The sequence below is a fragment of the Sander lucioperca genome, chromosome 13 (assembly GCF_008315115.2).
Source record: "Sander lucioperca isolate FBNREF2018 chromosome 13, SLUC_FBN_1.2, whole genome shotgun sequence".
Classification (NCBI taxonomy): domain Eukaryota; kingdom Metazoa; phylum Chordata; class Actinopteri; order Perciformes; family Percidae; genus Sander; species Sander lucioperca.
The window spans coordinates 13,731,941-13,747,466 of record NC_050185.1 but is presented as its reverse complement, the minus strand read 5'-3'; the positions used below and the strand labels follow the sequence as shown (position 1 = coordinate 13,747,466).

Sequence of the window (15,526 nt, the reverse complement as noted above, 5' to 3'; positions counted from 1 at the left end):
CATATTATTTATACATTATGTAAAAGAAGCATAGAGAGAAGTGGAAGGGAGTGACTGTCTTTTGGACTTAATTTATTAAAGATGTTATTTCTACATAGTTACTTTTTTCTTCCGCATTAATATGTAATACATTGCCGTTCTATAGATATAGCAAGACTGTGTTTTAAAGTGCCACACCATTTTTTGTATTAACTATGGATGAAATGTCTACATGTAATTTATATGAAAGTGGTCATTCATAGTGACAAACCAACAGAAAAAAATGACCTCTGAACTTACCTTCAGCACCAAGGGGCCTTTTAGCCCCCTTTAGCTCATAGTTTTGGTTTGATGTACATAGTTTAGCATCTAGCAAGCTAAAGAGCCAGATATTTTTCTCAGGAATTGTTAGAGGCCAAAAACAAAGCTGAAGTAGAGTGAGTATTGGACGTTTATTGGGTGTCCAGAAGCACCAGATACTCCAAATTAATGTAAATGTTGCTCCATGTTTGCTGGATGTTTAAATAGTTGCTAATATTCGCCATAACAGCGTTATAAGACCGTAATATGTCTGTTTGTTTTGTGTTCAGTTTGGCTTGCTGTGCCTCAAGGTGTATTCAGACAGAAAGCTAAGCAAATTTTTTGCCTTTGATCGCTGATAGTTTTTGTTGCAAAATGTTCTTTGCGTTCTATCTGAACTCACAGTCAGAGAGTAAAAAAATTGCAGAAAAAAGTGCATCTTTAAGGTACTGTGGTGACATCAACCAACAGATTATAAAACACCCAATAGAGACTCTAGTGGCTTTGAATTTTTAATATAAAATCCTAAATTCTGAAAAGACTGATATAATGTACATACATATATACAAATATATTCAAATATGAGGTCTGTAAACATTTCACTTTTTGATGCTGATAACACATTACAGTGTGCATTATCTTGCAGCAGAAGCTCACAGTGGCAAAGATAAAGGCTGATACTCTGTTCGTTTAAACTGCTGCCAATTCTCTCTGTTATTTGTCTTTGAAAAAGGAGAAGAATCCTTTCCCTCCCTCTCCCTTCACTTTTAAAGACTTGCTTCTTTGGAGTCCCACTGTGTTGTTTTTCTCTCTCTGTTTTTCTCTCTGTCTCTCCTCCTCCCTTTGCTGCACCTGCTGATTGATCACCAACCGCATGTCCTCCTGCAACAGGATGAAAAGTTCAGATGGAAAACCAATATTCTGCTTTTAAACTTAACTAGTTAAGTAACTAACTAATAATAATAATAACTAACTAACGTGTTGCCAAAAGACTATTTTCTATCCCTGTACACAGACTCACCTGCCAGGCCTCCAGCTCTTGAGACAGTGCTACCTTGTGTTTGATGGTGTTGAGAAGCTGCTGAGTTAGTGATTCTTTCTCCTGACGCGCCATGGCCAATTCCCTCTCTAAGGAACTGGACATGGATATATGATGGTTAGAAAAACATATCACTGTGGGCTCAAATGAAATAGACAAATACAGTGCTGCTCATAAGTATTCATACCCATGCTAAAGTTGACTAAAAAGAAGAATAAAGGACACCAATTTTTTTTGTGAATGAATAATGTATTGTAAATAAAAATGTTCTTCCTTAAAATACAGGGGCCATAATTATACATACCCCTATGTTAAATTCCCATAAAGGAAGGCAGATTTTTTTTAAAGGCCAGTTATTTCATGGATCCAGGATACTATGCATCCTGATAAAGTTCCCTTGGCCTTTGGAATTAAAATAGCCCCACATCATCACATACCCTTCACCATACCTAGAGATTGGCATGGGGTACTTTCCATAAGATCATCTCTCAATGCAAATCAAACCAGCTATTAGGCTAACTGAAATAAAACCATATGTATAATTATGGCCTCTGTATTTTAAGGAAGAACATTTATTTACAATACATTATTCATTCACAAAAAATTGGTGTCCTTAAAAGGTCAGATTTTTCCTCATTTTTTTAATTAAGGCATTAAGATCAATTTCCAAAAGATGATTTTTTTAGTCAACTTTAGCATGGGTATGAATACTTATGAGCAGCACTTTATGTTGTTGTGTGGCATTACCTGTAGCTTGGCTGTCCAGGACTGCTTCTAAATGGCTCGATTTCCTGCCTCAAAGACTCCAGCTCTTCTCTTTGAGATTTCAGCTGCAAAGTGTGAAATATTGTAATGATCATAACATTTGATTTTACTGTATTTAAAATACTCACATTTCCATTATCTCTATAAATTATAATAATAATACATTATAAACGATCCTCTTAGGAATGTTTTTAAAATACTCTGCCTTGAAACATTAATTTGTGTCTGATGTTAGTTTTTACACAAACTAATTCAATGAACTAGTTTCCTTAATTGAAAAATCAAGAATCTATAAATATACAAATATTTTCTTATTTCAAAAGATTGAGTACTGGACACAAGATGCCTCCTACTTTACTGAAATGTCAGTGTATGTGATGTGGAAGTTTTAACGTTCACATAAACTCTTGGAGTGAGCACAGAGAAAACAACCTATTTGAAAAGGCTCAAACATCTAAATGAAGTAAGCAAACACATTTTTAAATGGGGCGGGACTTTAACTGAAGCATGATGCAAGTGGAAACACTAGAGGATGTCTGATTTTATTGATTAAAAGATAAATACATTGATGTTAGGCTACACTCTGCTTGTAGACAAATATATTGCTATACATTGTAGCAACGATTTTCACCCGTTTTAGATAGTCCTAACCCATTGAAATGAAAACTAGCAACAAACCACAGTATTAACTCTTCTTAGGTCAACCGGCAAGTTAAATTGTCTCTGTGAAAAGTGTTGTATACAGTTCAACAGACCTCTTCTGTAAGCGCTTTTATCTCTTCATCTCTTGCTTGCAGGACTGTGGAGTGAGCTAGAAGAGCCTCTTTGGCCTGGTAAGCAGGAGAGATACACACAACAACACAATATATAGAAAGGTCAGTAAGAGCAGAACGCTTATTACTAGGTTTTTGTGCTTTTGATGCAAATTTGGGTACAAAGGTTTGGGATTTTGGAGACTGGTATCAGTCTCAAACTATCCACAGATGGAGTCAGTACAGTTACTCAGTGTGTGTACCTGTGATTGCTGAATTTCACTATGCAGAGACAAAGGTTCTGTTTGTGTACTGTCCAGAATGCTTTCTTCTCCCAAGTTCAGAGTTTTTTTCTGTAGAGAGCGATTCATGGTTCGCAACTCAAACACCACTCCCTGCTCCTGCTCTACCTACATATACAAACAAACACACACACACACACACACACACACACACACACACACATACACACATACATCAAGAGCTTCAAACTTGTCGCTTTAGTGACTTCTGTTAGTGATGATTAAATATCTCCTGCAGCACATGATTCTCCCTCCGGCTTCACCTTTCAACACTACAGTTCATCTTTCATACCAGTCAGTCATCCACCCTCACCTCTGCTTCTTTCTCTCTCAGTTTTGTTTGTGTTTCTGACAGTCTGGATCTCAGTGTCTCTCTCTCCATGCGGAGTCTATCGCTGTCCTCCTGTGAAGCCTTTAGTTGTGTTTCTATGTATGACAGCCGCTCCAGCAAAACTCTGTTCTGTACAGGAAGAAGAGAAAGATAAATAAACACAAATTGTGCAATGATAGAAGTCAGAGAAAGTGGCAATTACAAAGACATATAAATTGATTTTGATGATTTGAGATATGGATATTTAGGCCCCCAAGTATGTTAAATCCTTATGGTTATACTTAATATTCTGCTAATATCTCCGTCGGTGCTTAGCCACACAGCTGTAGACTTGAGACTTAGATGGACTCAAACAGACCAAAACAGATCTTGAGATTTGATTTCGACTTGACTTATGTGAGACTTGACTTTTTAAAGACTTTACCTAACTTGACACTTCAAAACAAAAACCTTTGAGTCTCAAGTTTTGACTTGGTAAAACACCAAAACAATAAAAAATCAAAACAGCTACATGCAGGCCTTGGATATGTAATTAGTAGGCACCATTTGTTTAGAAGGACTTGGTTTTATCTATATAAAAACACAAATTAATTAATGTTTAAATGCCATGCCTTTTTATGGTCAATATACAGAGACCTAAATGTAACATGACATGACATGTAACAGACCTGCAATTCGCTACTGAGGTGTGACTTGACTTGGACTTGCCATCAGGGGCTTGAGACTTACTTTGACAGGACCATGTTTGAAATGTAATGCTTTTTGTGTATGACCTACTATCCTGCAGCATTCAAGATTGCATAATATCATGCCTGTCATACTAAAACTGAGAATGTTATGTTAGCATTGATTTACTTGGAAGTGACTGTACCTCTGCTTGAATGTTCTCTAATTGTGTGAAGTTGATATTTCGGCTGAAAGATGATTCGTCCATATCTTCTCTGAGGGAACGAAGCTCAATCCTCAAGGAATGTTCCAGTGTTACAGCCTAAGTGGGCGGAAGATCAACAAAGATGAGACAAAGAGGGGACTCTATAACTCCTTAAACCTGCTAGTCTGCATTTTTCCTGTCTGCATGACTGTGACGTGACACCACACATATGCAGACAATTCCCACACATACAGTATATGAACACCTAGATTCAGTATATTCTAACAGCATTATAATATACTTGTAATGTTTTCTTTTGTGCTTTAGCAGCTCATTAAGATGGCCTTTTCACTGATGGTATAAACCAACCTCTGCTAGCTGCTCCACCAAGCGTTGGTTATGATTGGCTAACTGAGTCAGCTGCTCGCTCTCATCCCTTCGTCGGTCGCGCCCCTGGCTGTGATGTCGCTCCAGCTCAGCCTTCAAGACAGCTATATCTGCGGTCAGCTCTGCCTCTCTCTGCCCAGATGCCAGTTCATTAATTTCCAGCTTCCTGTGCAGAACATGCTTCTCCTGCTGCGAAGCCTGAGACATTAAACGCAACATCTCCTTGTTACTTTGAATGTGAATTAATATTACAACAGGTGAGTTTTTCAGGCAGCAAAAGTGTTCGTATCAAGATCAGATTCAGTGACACACTGGTCTTTGAAAATCAGAATAGGAAAAGCACAGGTGTTACTAATAACATTAATGATGGTAGTGTTCTATTCAAGTGTTCCAGTTTGTCATGTCAGGACCTTGAAGCTGATGCAGCTAAATGGAATTCAGCCATCATTCATTTTATTATTTACACTGGACATTTTCCTACTGTCATTTAAGTATAACTTACAGTAAAAATACTTACAGAAAGCCAACAGTGTTCAAAATAAAAATACTACCAATGCTTTTACAATGTATGATAATAAGAAGATCTAAATACATCTATCCATCCATTAACTTATTTCTGTGCTTTTCTCATACTTTATTGCAGTCCTCTGTCTAATTGTTTTATGTCTATGTAATATGCAGCGACTAATAGGTTTTAATATTTTACATTTTTGTTATCAGCCTTGATTAGGATGGAAGAAGTGTAATTTTCATTATCTAAGGTGGCATAAATTGAAAATTGGTGTTAGTTACGGACTTAGAAGTCGTTCCACATTTATAATGATTTCTCCGGCTAGAATTACTCAAATGTCATTTGCTTGTTCATGGTAAAAATGTTAAGTGCTTCTTTTGTTTCTGACTCTATATTCCTTAGTAGTGTTAGAATGTTTGCATAGTCACAAGAAACACTGTTTACAGCAGCTTTATCATTACCTCCAACTCCCTCTCCCTCTGCTCCAGAGAGGCCGCCAGCTCCTCATTCTTCTCCAGTAAAGCCTGTCCCAGCTCTGCAGCTAGTATCAGATCCGTCTCTATCCCTCCTCCGCTGTCACTGCTGCCAGGAGAGGATGTGGATGAGGGGAGAGCAAAGGAGAGTGACACTGAGGAGGATGAGGAGAGAGGAAAGAAGGAGTCCTCCAGGCTGGGGGACGGGAGACTGTGTTTCCTGGAGGTGAACATTGTTGATAGCTGCAGGCTTGTAGGAGTCAGTTAGAGAGCACCAACCCAGGTTTTGTAATCACACAGGTGGCAGGCTGACTGCCATGAACTTTTTCTTCCTGTAAAATCAGGAATCCTTGTCTGTTTCTTGATGGTCTGGTCTGGAGTAGGTTTCACAGTATGCCTCTGCCAAACTTGTTCTTCACTGCGGTGCCAATGGTCCTAATGCAGGTATCATTCAAATACTTTGTTCTCTTTTTCCCAGATAACTCTGTGGTCAAGAAAGTCCATCAATAGCACAGAAAAACACTATTAACAGATGTCTTTTACTGTAACTGTGAAATTCAGGACATGTCTGACGACTTGTGTGAGTGTCAGACTATTTGTTTTCTAGTAATATTCTCTGACATGGCCTTTAAGGAGGTCTTTTGTCTGACAGGTGCTTTTGTTACTCTGACCGAAATACCATCTCCACTATTATCTTTGTTCTGCTCCCCTCCCTGAATTCCAAAGCATTGTGCTCCATTATTTCCCACAAATACAACAAACTCTTAAATGTTCCTAGATCAGTCTCTAAAGTAATCAATTTTATCCAAATCATTAAGAAACAATCACCGCCATATTTGTCCAACTGCTGCTTACATTTGTTTTTGCCCCAAATAAGGCTTAAATAGACACCGCTACCACATTATCTTTTTTTCCAGTCCCTGCAGGATCATGCCTACATAACTTCTGTCTATATAAACTAAATGTTGGTCACAATGTAGTTGCCCTCTGAAGTTTCAGCATCCCCTGTCATTTCTGCGTTTAAGTCCGACGTCACTAGCTCTCTCACCTGTTTATATCTCTCACTACCATGGGACCATGCTGTCGTCCTATTTAAAATAGTCATTCCTACATTAACATAATCCAATTTCATTATGTCAACTAACAGAACCCTTATTAACCCATGATCAACTTTGAAAGAAAAAACATTAAAGTCTGTCTTACCTGATAGTTCCCAGCCAACTCACACCAAACAGGTTTAGTCTTCCTGTTTGATGAGTGTATGTGTGTGTGTTTGGGAGTGTTTGCACAACAGAGGCTCAGGCTCAGCTGGTTTCCTTGGTAGTGGAAACATACAGTATGTAAATACAACCAGTGGCTCCACCTCTTGAGTAAGAAAGGTAAAGAGAGCAAAGAGTGAGAAATGCTCTGATGGAGGTAGGTGTGTCTGCAGTAAAATGCTCTGACATCTAGTGGCTGAACAAGGTAGGGAAAACATTAACTGAGGTCGATCCAGGATTTAAAAAATTCAAGGCTTAATCGTGCGACTAAAGCTATGCTTTGGCTGTATTTGGGCTGGGAATTCAAGCCATGTTGGGACTCTTTTTCCAGCTGCTCTAAAAACCAAACGTCCTGTTAAGTCAGACTCATTTCACCTCAGGGTGATACCGTACACATCCCGGTCTGTCACTGGCCAATATCTGACCCTTCCGATCCAGGATTTTAAAAATTCAAGGCTTAAACGTGCGATTAAAGCTATGCTTTGGCTCTATTTGGGCTGGGAATTCAAGCCATGTTGTGACTCTTTTTCCAGCTGCTCTAAAAACCAAACGTCCTGTTAACTCAGACTCATTTCAGCTCAGGGTGATACCGTACACATCCAGGTCTGTCACTGGCCAATATCGGACCCTTCCGATCCAGGATTTTAAAAATTCAAGGCTTAAACGTGCGATTAAAGCTATGCTTTGGCTCTATTTGGGCTGGGAATTCAAGCCATGTTGTGACTCTTTTTCCGGCTGCTCTAAAAACCAAACGTCCTGTTAAGTCAGACTCATTTCACCTCAGGGTGATACCGTACACATCCCGGTCTGTCACTGGCTAATATCGGACCCTTCCGATCCAGGATTTTAAAAATTCAAGGCTTAAACGTGCGATTAAAGCTATGCTTTGTCTGTATTAGGGCTGGGAATTCAAGCCTGTTGTGACTCTTTTTCCGGCTGCTCTAAAAACCAAACGTCCTGTTAAGTCAGACTCTTTTCACCTCAGGGTGATACCGTACACATCCAGGTCTGTCACTGGCCAATATCGGACCCTTCCGATCCAGGATTTTAAAAATTCAAGGCTTAAAAGTGCGATTAAAGCTATGCTTTGGCTGTATTAGGGCTGGGAATTCAAGCCATGTTGTGACTTTTTTTCCGGCTGCTCTAAAAACCAAACGTCCTGTTAAGTCAGACTCATTTCACCTCAGGGTGATACCGTACACATCCCGGTCTGTCACTGGCCAATATAGGACCCTTCCGATCCAGGATTTTCAAAATTCAAGACTTAAACGTCCGAATAAAGCTATGCTTTGGCTGTATTTGGGCTGGGAATTCAAGCCATGTTGGAACTCTTTTTCCGGCTGCTCTAAAAACCAAACGTCCTGTTAAGTCAGACTCATTTCACCTCAGGGTGATACTGTACACATCCCGGTCTGTCACTGGCCAATATCGGACCCTTCCAATCCAGGATTTTAAAAATTCAAGGCTTAAACGTCCGATTAAAGCGATGCTTTGGCTGTATTTGGGCTGGGAATTCAAGCCATGTTGGGACTCTTTTTCCGGCTGCTCTAAAAACCAAACGTCCTGTTAAGTCAGACTCTTTTCACCTCAGGGTGATACCGTACACATCCCGGTCTGTCACTGGCCAATATCGGACCCTTCCGATCCAGGATTTAAAAAATTCAAGGCTTAAACGTCCGAATAAAGCTATGCTTTGGCTGTATTTGGGCTGGGAATTCAAGCCATGTTGGGACTCTTTTTCCGGCTGCTCTAAAAACTGAACATCCTGTTAAGTCAGACTCTTTTCACCTCAGGGTGATACCGAACACATCCAGGTCTGTCACTGGCCAATATCGGACCCTTCCGATCCAGGATTTTAAAAATTCAAGGCTTAAACGTGCGATTAAAGCTATGCTTTGGCTGTATTTGGGCTGGGAATTCAAGCCATGTTGTGACTCTTTTTCCGGCTGCTCTAAAAACCAAACGTCCTGTTAACTCAGACTCATTTCACCTCAGGGTGATACCGTACACATGCCGGTCTGTCACTGGCCAATATCGGACCCTTCCGATCCAGGATTTTAAAATTCAAGGCTTAAACGTCCGATTAAAGCTATGCTTTGGCTGTATTTGGGCTGGGAATTGAAGCCATGTTGGGACACTTTTTCCGGCTGCTCTAAAAACCAAACGTCCTGTTAAGTCAGACTCATTTTACCTCAGGGTGATACCGTACACATCCCAGTCTGTCACTGGCCAATATCGGACCCTTCCGATCCAGGATTTTAAAAATTCAAGGCTTAAACGTCCGATTAAAGCTATGCTTTGGCTGTATTTGGACTGGGAATTCAAGCCATGTTGGGACTCTTTTTCCGGCTGCTCTAAAAACCAAACGTCCTGTTAAGTCACACTACTTTCACCACAGGGTGATACCGTACACATCCCGGTCTGTCACTGGCCAATATAGGACCCTTCCGATCCAGGATTTTCAAAATTCAAGACTTAAACGTCCAAATAAAGCTATGCTTTGGCTGTATTTGGGCTGGGAATTCAAGCCATGTTGGAACTCTTTTTCCAGCTGCTCTAAAAACCAAACGTCCTGTTAAGTCAGACTCATTTCACCTCAGGGTGATACCGTACACATGCCGGTCTGTCACTGGCCAATATCGGACCCTTCCGATCTAGGATATTAAAATTCAAGGCTTAGACGTCCGATTAAAGCTATGCTTTGGCTGTATTTGGGCTGGGAATTCAAGCCATGTTGGGACTCTGTTTCCGGCTGCTCTAAAAACCAAACGTCTTGTTAAGTCAGACTCATTTCACCTCAGGGTGATACCGTACACATCCCGGTCTGTCACTGGCCAATATCGGACCCTTCCGATCCAGGATTTTAAAAATTCAAGGCTTAAACGTCCGATTAAAGCTATGCTTTGGCTGTATTTGGGCTGGGAATTCAAGCCATGTTGGGACTCTTTTTCCGGCTGCTCTAAAAACCAAACGTCCTGTTAAGTCAGACTCTTTTCACCTCAGGGTGATACCGTACACATCCCGGTCTGTCACTGGCCAATATCGGACCCTTCCGATCCAGGATTTAAAAAATTCAAGGCTTAAACGTCCGAATAAAGCTATGCTTTGGCTGTATTTGGGCTGGGAATTCAAGCCATGTTGGGACTCTTTTTCCGGCTGCTCTAAAAACTGAACATCCTGTTAAGTCAGACTCTTTTCACCTCAGGGTGATACCGAACACATCCAGGTCTGTCACTGGCCAATATCGGACCCTTCCGATCCAGGATTTTAAAAATTCAAGGCTTAAGCGTGCGATTAAAGCTATGCTTTGGCTGTATTTGGGCTGGGAATTCAAGCCATGTTGTGACTCTGTTTCCGGCTGCTCTAAAAACCAAACGTCCTGTTAAGTCAGACTCATTTCACCTCAGGGTGATACCGTTCACATCCCGGTCTGTCACTGGCCAATATCGGACCCTTCCGATCCAGGATTTTAAAAATTCAAGGCCTAAATGTCCGATTAAAGCTATGTTTGGCTGTATTTGGGCTGGGAATTCAAGCCATGTTGGGACTCTTTTTCTGGCTGCTCTAAAAACCAAACGTCCTGTTAAGTCAGACTCATTTCACCTCAGGGTGATACCGTACACATCCCAGTCTGTCACTGGCCAATATCGGACCCTTCCGATCCAGGATTTTAAAAATTCAAGGCTTAAACGTCCGATTAAAGCTATGTTTTGGCTGTATTTGGACTGGGAATTCAAGCCATGTTGGGACTCTTTTTCCGGCTGCTCTAAAAACCAAACGTCCTGTTAAGTCAGACTCATTTCACCTCAGGGTGATACCGTACACATCCCGGTCTGTCACTGGCCAATATCGGACCCTTCCGATCCAGGATTTTAAAAATTCAAGGCTTAAATGTCCAAATAAAGCTATGCTTTGGCTGTATTTGGGCTGGGAATTCAAGCCATGTTGGGACTCTTTTTCCGGCTGCTCTAAAAACCAAACGTCCTGTTAAGTCAGACTCATTTCACCTCAGGGTGATACCATACACATCCCAGTCTGTCACTGGCCAATATCGGACCCTTCCGATCCAGGATTTTAAAAATTCAAGTCTTAAACGTCCAATTAAACAACGTTTTCCACTCTGCTGCTTGAGTGGGGTTGACACGGGGTGATGGAGATGGAGAGAGGAGAAGGTCAGGAAACAAGCAGGGGTCTGTCTAATCTGGCCCTCCTTTTCATTCCCCATCCTGTTTACCTGCTTGCAGGGTTTGAAAGGAGCTCTGTGTGTGTTCATGTATGAGGTAGGGGGGTAGGGAGAGTAGAAAAAGGGACTGCCATCACTGCACCTCCTTCTCAAAGACGGCAAACAAACATAAGGCAACAAAAAGCCCACAAGACATTCACCAAGTGTAAAACACTGCCATTGGATCATTGGGAGCATTCACATACAGACATGTCTTGTAAACTCTGGCTTGCTCTTTCAGTGTGGCTTTTGCTGCCAACCTCTGAAGCTGGAAGGCAGATGCCTAAACTCGCTGACAAGAAACTCTGTGCTGACTCCGACTGCAGCCGTAAGTAACACACTCACCAACTTTGTTTTTGTTGCTAGTGACTGCGCTTAGTAGTTATCTTGTGACCATATTATAGAACTGTAGGTATAGATAATTGATATGATAATGCACATGCTGAAATATGCATAGAAATATGACACATTTCATAAACTGCAAAGGCCTGAAGCCTCAGTCTCCCTCTATATTCCTGCACAGATCCTATCTTGATAGCTCGGGCACTGCAGGATTACTACCCGGGAGACTGCAGGTTTATCCCCATCAGACAGGGGCAGCTCATCTATGTCTATGCAATGCTAAAGGACAGAGGAAACCTCTTCTGGGCTGGCAGCGTAAGTGAAAAAATTGCTTTTGCTTTGACACAGCTCTTAACCAAAAGATATATTTTTGTTGGAAGTCATGAAGATGTGTTGTATCCATGTGCAGCACTCACATTCTCCACTCAAACGTGATGTTGTCAATAACTTTAGACTATATCATCTGTTTGCAGGTACAAGACTCCTATTATGGACAGCAGGAGGCTCGCATTGGCCACTTCCCCAGCAGTGTAGTGGAGGAGACTCATCCTCTCATGCCAGCCAGCACCGAAGTCAAGACTACTGTAGGTGAACACACACACACACACACACACACACACACACACACACACACAAACACAAACACACACATTATTTAAAGCATTTTGTGATGCTTTCTCCTTATTCTACCTTTCTTCTTATTTCCAGAAATGGGACTTCTACTGTAACTGATGTTGCCTTTACCAATAAAGAGAACAACATTCTTGTCACATTACAAGATAACTTTTTTTGAGTATACTTAAAATATGATACATCATATGATCTTACACATTGTAGACAGTATATATGTAGGTTTGTATATCCACACTGGATACCATACCTTAGAAGACATGATCTGCACAGTCGATATACAGTAGATTGTGATCTTATAATTAAGGTTTTAAAGTGATGAAGAAAGGACCATTGCTGCTTAGTGCTTTATATTAGACTTGTCTGTTTTATTCTCTGTAATACTCCATCATACTGTTTATATCTGTTTTGCAGATATTAAAAGCATTTGTCAAAGTGTAAAAGTTAAATAAAGTGTTTTAAAAAGAGACAAATTGTGCATGTCTTTTTTCTGATTCATGCAATTTGCACAACTACTTACGGTATTTTTCTTGGTGATTGTGTGTCACAAGTTAAAAATATGTGTGTTGTTTTTATTTTATTTGTGCATAGAAAACATTACCTATTTAATAATTTGACTTACTACAAAAAACACATGGCAGCATTGAAGCAGACATTTAATTATAATACAGGTGACTACTACTGACTACTTTTGCATTAGGGTTTAATACAATATAGGCTACATCACATTATCTAATCTTGTACTTTTTTGAAGATGGACTTTAAAGAATGACACTGAAATAAGGCACCTGGACCTATTTTAGAAAGAATAATTATTAATTTGTCTAGACCTGACAAAAACAAATAAAACATCTATGCACAATCTATGGTTATTGTTTAAAGTCAAAGAAGAAAGTATGATTCATCAGCTTCTCCCCAAATGTAGTGTGTGTTGTTATGTGTAGTTCTTTTGGAAGCAGAAACACTTCAGACAAAAAGAAATAAACACACGATTGATTTTGAGTTTCAACATTTATTCTATTTGTTGTTTTCTGTGTTAATATGCCAGAGGGTTGTTGCCAATGTGAAGGAATGATGAAGCTGTAACTCTTGCATCTACAAGCACATTATGCATTCACTCTCACATACCTTCACACACTCTTTCCTTAGCAGCTCAGAGGCCATGCTCCCTAGTGGAAAAGGAGCCCAGTGATAAACATCAGTTTCTCCCTCGTCCACTACGTCCCTACAGCTCATTCACCCTCCTTCTTCACACACACCTGGTCCCAAGTCCTTTGGTGGCTTTTTTTAGTGAACAATCTAAAAAATTACTGCATATGCCTCCAGAGAACTCCCTCCTCCTCACACATACTGAAACCAACACTATTCTAAAAGAACAAACAAAGCACAGTTGGCATCTTACTCATACACTCTTAGACAGTACTGTGTACTGTAGATGCAATTAAGTTTAACCATTTTAGTCTGTTACCATCTTCAGTCAACAATTTGGAGATAGTCTTTACATTTTCACCCCCTTAAATTGACATGTTAGCATTTCCATGTAAAACTAATAGGTGCTGCAAGTTAGTTTGAGTTCAAATAACAAATTCTTACAATTGTGTCACTAAACTGCAGGGCCAATAAAGACCTTATATAACATTCGGGGACTGCCTTTCAAAAATGATTACATGCCCTTAATGTGTCATTTACATACACAGAGGTGTGAATATTTTTAGTCAGGATGTATGGGTTAAAGAGGGAGTTCTGTAGGCTTGTGATAGGGAAATTAACTCTCATAAGTTCATTTTCCTGCACCTCACCCTACTGTGTCTATACAACACTGTCGTTACATAAGCTCCACGATTAGCCTTTAATTTCAAAGCACCATTGTCTTGCAGATACTTGGGAATAACAGTGAGTTAGGAATTATATACTGGTGTATTAGAAGGCACTTATAGACATCTAGACCTGTATGCCCTGCCTACTGCATGTGTACTAAACTGCCAACAAAACTGTTAACAGGTTAAAAATAAAAACAGGCAGCATTTAGGGTTAGTAGTGAAACAGTGTGAGGAGCGTCAGACTCTGCTCTACATTTTCTGTTTTGGTGTTCCATCTTCACAGGAAACAGGAATAGGGCGCTCTGAGCCGGAACATGACCGAGGTGCAGTGATTGTAAGGATACCATCAAATGACAGATTGGCGTTGACATCAGCACTTGACACTCCAGCAGGAAGCCTGTATTTCCTCAAAAACTCTCTTGACACAAAGCCGTGGTCATCCTGGAAACAGAATTAGAGTCAGTATATGAGTAACTTGTCACCTAATCAATTTTGTTTCACTATTTCTGCAGATCTCTATAGTCCCTCTGACCTGTCTGCCCTCATGTTTGCCATTTACTGTGATGAACTCGTCACCGATATTGACAGACAGCTCTTCAGGTGAGAAAAACTTCACATCCACATGAATGATGTAGCGATCCTTTTCAATGCACATCTATACAGACAATACAGCTGTTAGGAACAAATTCTGTTGCATGCCTGCAGCCTGAGTCAGAGCTGGGCATGAAAAGACACAATAGCTTGTTATTGTCATCTCAGTGCAAGACTCATAGTGGCATCAGTGGAAGAGGATATTCCTCTTAATAATATAATATCAGAAAGTCAAATCTCACGTATTAAAGATTTCTGTGCATTTCAATGCATCTAAAAGTATATAAGTAAATAATTAGTTATTAATACTGATTTGTATGATGATGAAGTAGTTTTAGAGATATTGTGGGTATTTCACATGAGACCATTTAATTTTTTCAAGGTAACAGGTACATTTTACTTTACCTCACTGTGTCCATTGTCGGGCCAGTTGAACCAGCGCATGAATGAAGGGCGTATCCAGGGGAAGGACCAGGGGAAGGGCCAGATTAGTGGCCAATCAGTGAGAGGTTCTGCCAAGGAGAGGTCAGAAAGTCGATGTGGAAAGGCCCGACGGTACCAGGGATACTGGATGGGGATATCCATGATGAGATTCCAGAGGAAATGTAAAAAACGATGGGTATGAGGGAGGCGGACTCTTGGTTAGCCTGAGATTGGTGCTGCTGTGCTCTCCTGCACCACATTTATAGGCCTATTCCCCCCATCCCACCCGGGCTTTGTCTCTGTTCACATCCTCTGTATCCCCCTCCCCTCCGTAACCTCCCATGCACACTTGCATAGTGACTGCCAACAGGCTGATCTTTCTGGAACAATGATGTCAACTGTTTATCCCTCCATCTCCCTCATTGTTTCATCTATCTGACTGTGACTGGTTCTCTCTCTCTCTCTCTCCCTCTCTCTTTCTCTCTCTCTGTAACTCTGTGTCTCTGCCTCTCCCTTCTCCCAGTCATGA

General features: G+C 40.5%; 3 protein-coding genes across 4 annotated transcripts; 1 reads left to right on the top strand and 2 right to left on the bottom strand.

Annotated features, from left to right (window-relative positions):
* Positions 1-412: 412 nt before the first annotated feature.
* bicdl2 (BICD family like cargo adaptor 2) lies at positions 413-7,045 on the bottom strand. 2 transcript variants are annotated; one of them, XM_035990935.1, is made up of 11 exons: positions 6,914-7,045; positions 5,699-6,194; positions 4,709-4,924; positions 4,340-4,456; positions 3,451-3,597; positions 3,099-3,245; positions 2,839-2,913; positions 2,066-2,148; positions 1,301-1,415; positions 528-1,161; positions 413-480 (listed from the first exon to the last, which is right to left on the bottom strand). In XM_035990935.1, the coding sequence occupies exons 2-10, from the start codon at positions 5,942-5,944 to the stop codon at positions 994-996; spliced, it is 1,314 nt and encodes a 437-aa protein (XP_035846828.1). In that variant the 5' UTR covers positions 5,945-6,194; positions 6,914-7,045; the 3' UTR covers positions 413-480; positions 528-993. The 2 variants fall into 2 exon arrangements, with proteins under 2 accessions (XP_035846828.1, XP_035846829.1); XM_035990936.1 differs by lacking the exon at positions 3,099-3,245.
* A 4,106-nt stretch (positions 7,046-11,151) lies between these two features.
* On the top strand, positions 11,152-12,630 carry mia (MIA SH3 domain containing). The gene is made up of 4 exons (XM_031319893.2): positions 11,152-11,519; positions 11,715-11,848; positions 12,007-12,117; positions 12,242-12,630. The coding sequence occupies exons 1-4, from the start codon at positions 11,402-11,404 to the stop codon at positions 12,263-12,265; spliced, it is 387 nt and encodes a 128-aa protein (XP_031175753.1). The 5' UTR covers positions 11,152-11,401; the 3' UTR covers positions 12,266-12,630.
* Positions 12,631-13,155: 525 nt separating this feature from the next.
* On the bottom strand, positions 13,156-15,254 carry LOC116065011 (alpha-crystallin A chain). Its single transcript, XM_031320455.2, has 3 exons — positions 14,980-15,254; positions 14,516-14,638; positions 13,156-14,424 (listed from the first exon to the last, which is right to left on the bottom strand). Exons 1-3 carry the CDS (start codon positions 15,157-15,159, stop codon positions 14,233-14,235), a joined length of 495 nt encoding a protein of 164 aa, XP_031176315.1. The 5' UTR covers positions 15,160-15,254; the 3' UTR covers positions 13,156-14,232.
* Between the last annotated feature and the right edge of the window lie 272 nt (positions 15,255-15,526).